The sequence below is a fragment of the Morone saxatilis genome, unplaced genomic scaffold (assembly GCF_004916995.1).
Source record: "Morone saxatilis isolate NCDOM2014 unplaced genomic scaffold, NCSU_SB_2.0 Contig17, whole genome shotgun sequence".
NCBI lineage: Eukaryota > Metazoa > Chordata > Actinopteri > Moronidae > Morone > Morone saxatilis.
Window position 1 is genome coordinate 2,652,793 of NW_023339729.1, and position 7,169 is coordinate 2,659,961.

Consider the following 7,169-nt stretch of genomic DNA (forward strand, 5'->3'; position numbering starts at 1 on the left):
ACAAATAAAATTTAATTGAAATTTAATTGATATAAGCCATTAATAAAAAATATCATTCAATTTAACCAAGAGGTGAAAATTGTAAAGTAAACCCAGTCTGCGGTTGTAAATGGTAATTATTTGCAGTTTCCAGAAGGTCAGCGGTACAAGGATCTGCCTGAAAGAGCTAGCAGTGGGCTTGTGACTGAAAGGTTCAAATCCAAAACTGGCAGAGTAGATCTGGGTGGAGAAAATAAAAGAGCAGCATTTTCCCCTTCCTCATCTCAATCACTGAGGTGCCCTTGAGCAAGACCCTGACTGTAGGTGAGATTGCGGATTTACTGGGCAGCCTCATAAGTGTACCTGCGTAAATATGAACAGAGGGTTTTACTACCCACACCTTCAGTCGGGTCGTACACTGCTAAAACCAGGCGTACAGTATACAATTTAGCCAACATCACCAGATCTCAACATATCAACATTAAATTTATTATTAAAAATTTATTTTTTACGGACTGAACTATCTTGGGCCACCATAAGGTCGGTTGACGTTAGATTTTAAACCGGAAACTCAACGGGATACACTTAGATGTGTGTTTGTCTGCCATTGTGTGCAATTGTCCACTATTTGAACACAAAGTGTCTCAATGGTATAGAAAATGTCAGATGTCAGAAATATGAGATTCAGTAAGGTAGTTGTATATGTCAGGTCTGTCCATTTTTATGGAGGCAGACTGAAAGGACACGCATCAACTCCTATTTCTCGGCCATATCATTGATCGGCAATGACACAACATGATTATTCACCTTGCTTGTAGGATTTTGGCTCCTAATAGCTAGAAGCAATACAGTATTCTTATTTGATGGTATTAAACTGGCAAAGACCTCAGAATTTACAATTACCTCCAGTCAATTAGAGGGACTGGTTTCACCCAAAATGGGGCGGGGCTTGACGCAAGGCCAAAGTACCTGGATGGGCTGCTCTCATCTATGCTTTCTTTGCTTAAAAGTGAGCTATAAAGCATTATCAAGCACTATTGAAGCCATTAGTTTTAACTTTTATAAAGAGTGCTTTATTACAAAGTCATTCAATTAGTTCTATGTTCTCATTTTGTGTCACATAATTTCACACAGAATATTCACATCATCTTAAATAGACAAAGCTTTTGAGCTGCACTAAATGTCCAGTGTCTTACCAGTATGCAGTGGATGTCATTTCCATCCAGGTCAGAGGCAGGAGCCTGCAGGAGCCTCCAGTCCCGGCCTTTGTTGTAGGTGATGTACGTCTTGACCTGGTTGTCTTGCCTCTTGTTAGCGATCAGCATGCCTTTAATTCCTGCTACCTGAAGGAAACACGCAGATAACAGGTTGAATCTCAACTTTACCGGCAGGGAGCCTTTTAAACTTATCCCTCCCATAACAGTTCAGTTCTCCATTGCAGATGAAAAAGCACACCCAGTGCTCTCATCAGGAAGGCCATTTTGTGTATTGAGGCAGCAATCTTTGCGACACAAGCTCAGTTAAATGCAAATGGTGTGCTTATGCTTCAATCCCTTTTTCTCGCTGCGGCTGACAGGCTGGCAGACACCATCATCAGCAGAGTCGGCTGCATTTTCTTATACTGTGCTAAGTGCTATCTGTAATTATATCCTCACCCGTTTCAACAATCCAGACAGTACAAAATGATGACCGTTGAGAAGTGACACCTTGTCTGTTTTCTCACAATCCATCTGAACCACCCCAAACACATATACATAAAAACACGCTCGTATGGAAGGCGCACACTTCTCTTCCAAAATCCTCCCTGCTGGTTGTCTCTCAAGGATTAGACATATTGCTCAACTACACCAAAGCATGATATGCAATGGAAAGGACAGAGTAACTCCAAATGGTTGCCATAGTGAGAGGGGCTCCAGTTGGATGTGTTTCCCTCCCTGAAGGGGCCCGTCTCTATAAGTGGCACTAATAGGCAGCGCATCTGACATTGTCAGAGAAACATGGCGTTCAGGATGGATGCGGCTAACGAGGGTCCTTCCGTCCTTATCCAACCTGGTCTGTCAATCACTGCAGTAATTTTTTATTACCTCCGCCTCCTCTATCACATACACATACACCTGCACGCCAACAAGAACCACGAGTCCCCACCAGCATGCATTTCAACCACCCATCACTCACGCCACCTGTGTTCCACTTTCTTGGCGGCAAAGTGAAGGATGCAGATTGTACAGCATTAAAGAAACACTCCGACATTTTGGGAAATTTGCTGCCTTTTAAAGCAGCTCTGCCATTTGCTGAATGCCAAGAAGTGATAAAGAGAATAAAGCATGAGGTTGTGCTGCAGCATAATCATCTCTGCTAACATCAGAGCAGCATGAGAGGTAACTTTGACCATACTGTACAAGTTGTGAACAGTGCTAAATGGCTCATTTTATATCCTATTTTAATATTTTTCCACACCGCCTGTTTTGCGGCAGAGGGCAATGCATATCACGTCTGAACACCTCTTCAGAACTACTACCATCCCATCCAAACACACATCTCTGTTTGCTGAGACTGTACTCTGCACTGGACTCTGTTGACTTTGCCCCATTATCATACAATAGGGAAATCTTAAATAACACGGAAGGGGGGGGGGGCGCTACTTGATTGGTCAGCATTTACTGTACATATAGGCTCTGTGCATGACCCCTTTTTTTGCATTTCAGACAAATCTAAATATACCTCATACACACGCATATGAAAGAAAAAAATTGCAACCGTTGCAGTTCATTGCATCATCTGATATCACAATATCTGTACAGTCCTGTACAGTTATAATAGCTGCTCACAATGATTATTTTCAGTTCAACTGATCTATGAGTTATTATCAGTATGTGTTTGCATTGGTTTTCAGACTCTTTAATGGTTCTTTGTCTGTCAAGACACCCCGGGGCAGTGTGCATATGCTTTGGGCTATTTTTCATAATCCATTAGCCCTTATTTATTAAAGGTTATATACTCTTAACCATTCACTTTAGTGCCTGGAATTTGATTTTTCATGGAATATTTTACTCTTACATCTTAGAGCACCAAACTGTGTAAGGGGCACCAGAAGCACTCCTTTTGGTATTCTTTTTTCTTTAAGGCTGATCACAAGTTCCTGGACCCCAGCTGACAACTTCAATTTGTTTTTGTTAAACCAAAAGGCCAGAACTCAAAGATATTCAATTTTTAATGACAGAAAACAGATTTACAGAGTTGGGACCACAGAATGTTTGGGATTTCTGTTTGGTTTGTCCGTTTGGGACTACTGTAGAAACACAGTCAACATGGCACACCCCAGGGAAGGCCACCAGCCGTGTCTGTAGAAAAAAAAACAATATCATCCAACTGCAGGCCACAAAATGGGCGTTCTCGTGCGGTTGGGGGTTCCCGGTTTTCGCTGACTGGGACACGCCCCCTCTTCTTCGCTGCTTCTTCGTTTCAACTGTCAACATGCCGTTTAAAATTAGGATCTAGTAAGTCTTAAATGTGTTATAGAACTAACGTAGCAAGCTAAGCCATCTGACAGAACGTTGAGTCCAATTACATCCTTAATATGCTTACATTTACGTGTAGGACTGGAGTCTATATTTCTACGAAGTTGTTGGAGGACAATTCATACTTCTGCACATGACGTACTGGCTGGCGGCAAGAACATCGTGTCTCCAGCAACGAAACCCAGTAAACGAATCAAGGGTCTTGCCAGACGTTCGGTGTTTCCCCTGGCATTCATTCAGCAAAGGCGGAGAAACAGGGGCTGCGCTGCTTTCACCCAAGTAAATTAAAACTAACAACAATTGCATTGTTTTAATTCAATGTTCTGCTGTTTAATATATCACGAGGTTTTGGCAAACATGGCCCACCATCAACATTAAAGTGTTTTATCTTTTGTACGTCGTAAGTCGTACTACGTACTGAACGGAAAACCAAGCAATTAATTCCTCATGTGATTGACATATAACACCTGATAATTCAAGTCCTGGTATGGAATTTTGTTTTTTTCTGACTCAATACTCTCGTCTATTAAATCTACTTCACTGAAATTACATATAATAGACAGATGAAGTCGGCGTTTCATTGCCCGCCAGTATCCATGTTAACCACGTGACGTGCAAAGTATAATCGATTGGTCGATGAAAACTACCAGAACGCCCAATAGCTTGTGTGTCATGACGGGAACGCCGCAGCTGGACCCTTCTCAAAAAAACAGCTAATTTTAAGGCAGGGTTCTATCAATTTAAACTACCTCTTCAGATATTATAATAAAGGCATAATTCAATATTCAAGTATTTTCTTTCGTGCAAAATAATAACAAAGGTCCAGAGTGCCTGTAAATGCAAGCAAAGAGTTGATAAGAACAGAGCAGGTTTTAGGCCTTCATTTGTTGTTCGGCTGAAAGATGATATAAAAATGTATATGGTAGTAATGACATTTACAGAATATTGCGCTTTCTAGTAGTACTTAAATGTACATCCTATAAGATGACAATCGCAATAGTGACCCCAAGCCACTTCTACAAGTGACCCAATTTACAATAGAAATGGTTACTTAATCCGTTGTTAAAAGACCAGTGTGTAGGATTTAGTGACATCTAGTGGTATAGTTGCACTTGCTTCACCCTCCCTTTCTAAGCATGAAGGAAAAACTATGGTGGCTGTGATCACGTGAAAAATGTGAACGTCCCTATCTAAAGCCAGTATTTGGTCTGTCCCTTCTGGGCTACTGTAGAAACATTGTGGTCCAAAATAGCGGACTCCATGGAGGGCGTCTGCAGATAAAAACGGCAAATTCTAAGGTAACAAAAACATAATGATTATACAGTAATGGAAACATACCTATAAATATTATATTCCATTTCTTTTTATTCTAATAGATCCTAATAGATACACACTGGACCTTTAATAATAGAAATATTGACTAAACTAAAAACTGAAACAGCTTTAAAATAAATCTAAACAGACCCCACATCAAAATATACAGTTAACAACTCGACCTTTTCCCACCCTCTGAGAGTACTCTATCCATCAGCTTGTTGTGGTGGTAAGTGCTTGTAATTTAGGAGTTTTTGACTTTCATGTTTTTTCCCCCCGAACTGAATGATGGGGACATGAGAGGAGCATCCATTTCAAAAACGTTCAGTAGATTAAAACATGGCTGCCAACCTGAAAAAACGCTGCTTTTCAGTGAAGACAGAGCATGTTATCAAACAGCAGGGGATCGCCAATTATTTAATGTGAAGCAATCTAGCATTCCACAATATATTATATGGCTCATTTGTTGATACACAGCTTTGTGGGTTTAAGCATGCTGGCAGGAAAAACTTGAAGGGCGCCATTATCACGTGTATCAGCACCATCTAGTCTATCATCTAATGCTCTCCACCGACAACAATCCAATTCATGTCTTCAATCAATCATTCAGAGCTGCTCGTAGTGAGGCGAGAGAGATAAATGATTTTTGATGCAGTGAACCCACGCCAATCAGAGCGATAATTGTCAGAGGGCCACCTGCTAAACCACCTCTCCAATTGAAGGGAAGTTTAGTGAATGATGTAGAACCCTGATGTCAACAGAAAATTAGTTTGCACAACAAAGGCTCATGATTACAGAAATTGCCCTTATCCAATCTGATTGACAATAAAATAATCCGTCTAATTTAGAAGATAATTGTGCAATTTTATGTGGGGAAGTAGCATAATTGATTTTGGGGGTGGAGGACGCGAAGGGAACGGAGGCCCTCTGGGAAGAGACATGACTTCTAAGTGGAAGAACAAAGCAACTTTCACATACTTTGCTGTCTCCCCTCTGGTCTGACTGGAGCTGCGTCTTTTCTCTGGAACATTGGGTCTGTGAAGTGCAGTTTGTCAGGGTCTAACAACAATAAATGGGATGAGTTCCACAGCATACATCTACTCTGTGTAATGGGTCTGATTTATCAGAGACAGCGGGTATCATCTATCTCTTGTTTAGGTTCTGATCAAGAACGGAGTTGTGACCGCGTGACAAATGTAATTAAAACGCCTTATCATCTCATGCTGCACGGTGAAATGCCTTAACTACACTGCTGCATGGTAATAGGGCCTGCACACACACGCGGCGGCACACACACACACACACACACCTACACACACAGCCACATAATGTGCAGGAGAAGTAATGGCATTGTTAATTACCACACCGCTGCCACTGCTGCTGGCCGATATCTCACTTCCTTCACTCTCCCAGTCACACCTGCCAGCGTAGGAGTGATAAACTGGGTTCAACAAGGAGTGGAGAAGGAGGGAATGCTACTTTCCTGCTATGAATGCTAATGCAAACACATACAGTAGCTAGCCAGTAAGCTAACGAGGTCGTTACAAGTCCAGAGGTGCATGGCAGTGAGCCCCGTTAAGCTTGTTCTTCATACTGTGTATGTCTGCTGTCAGAAAGATGGACGACCGCAGCCTGTAATGCAAACCTACTCATATAAGACAAGTAACTGTAACACAAACTCTACAGCTAGTCTGTGTTTGTTAAGCGAACAATACACACTGATCAACTGCAGTTACTTTCTTTAACTAACTGTGGCCAAATCATTAGCGTGTGACTTAGAGCCGTCAGTATTCTTAAGCTAACAATAGATCAAATGAGTGTGTGCAATGTGAAAGAGTCACTGCTAGTGTGAAATCCACAGAGACATATCATCCGACTTTGCTTGGCATGGGAAATTTCAAAATTAAGACTATCCTAGCCAAAATAATTGTGATTCACAATATTATCACTACAATCATCAAAATATGCTTTAAAAAATGAAATAGTGACTGTGGAGGGGTGTATTTCTATTTCTATAGGTCATTACGTATTTCAGCATTTTAATTCTACTTGATTATCCACCTTATTTTGGTGTTTTATGGTTTACTCATAAAATGTGCACTTGCTTTTTCCCACTCTGTCTCACACACACCAGCTTTCCCCCACCTCTTTCTGCTTCTCTCTCCATGTATCATACAAGCTGTACACTGTATGTGTCTGTGCTGTTATTCCGTTGGTCAGCAGTATGTTTTAGAAAGAAACACAACTCACGTTTTGGCTTTTTCGCCTGTGATTCCATTTTTTACAACAGCAGGTGAGCCGCAAGTGAAGGAGGCTTGTTAATGAAGTCGCCTGTCAAAAACTAAACTGTTGCTTTAC

General features: G+C 41.2%; 1 protein-coding gene across 1 annotated transcript in view; it reads right to left on the bottom strand.

Moving 5' to 3' along the window:
• sorcs3 (sortilin related VPS10 domain containing receptor 3) overlaps positions 1-7,169 on the bottom strand; it is a 219,956-nt gene that overhangs the window by 48,084 nt on the left and 164,703 nt on the right. Inside the window, exon 12 of the mRNA XM_035659531.1 lies at positions 1,176-1,322. Coding sequence (XP_035515424.1) covers positions 1,176-1,322 — 147 coding nt within the window. The remainder of the gene's footprint in view (positions 1-1,175; positions 1,323-7,169) is intronic.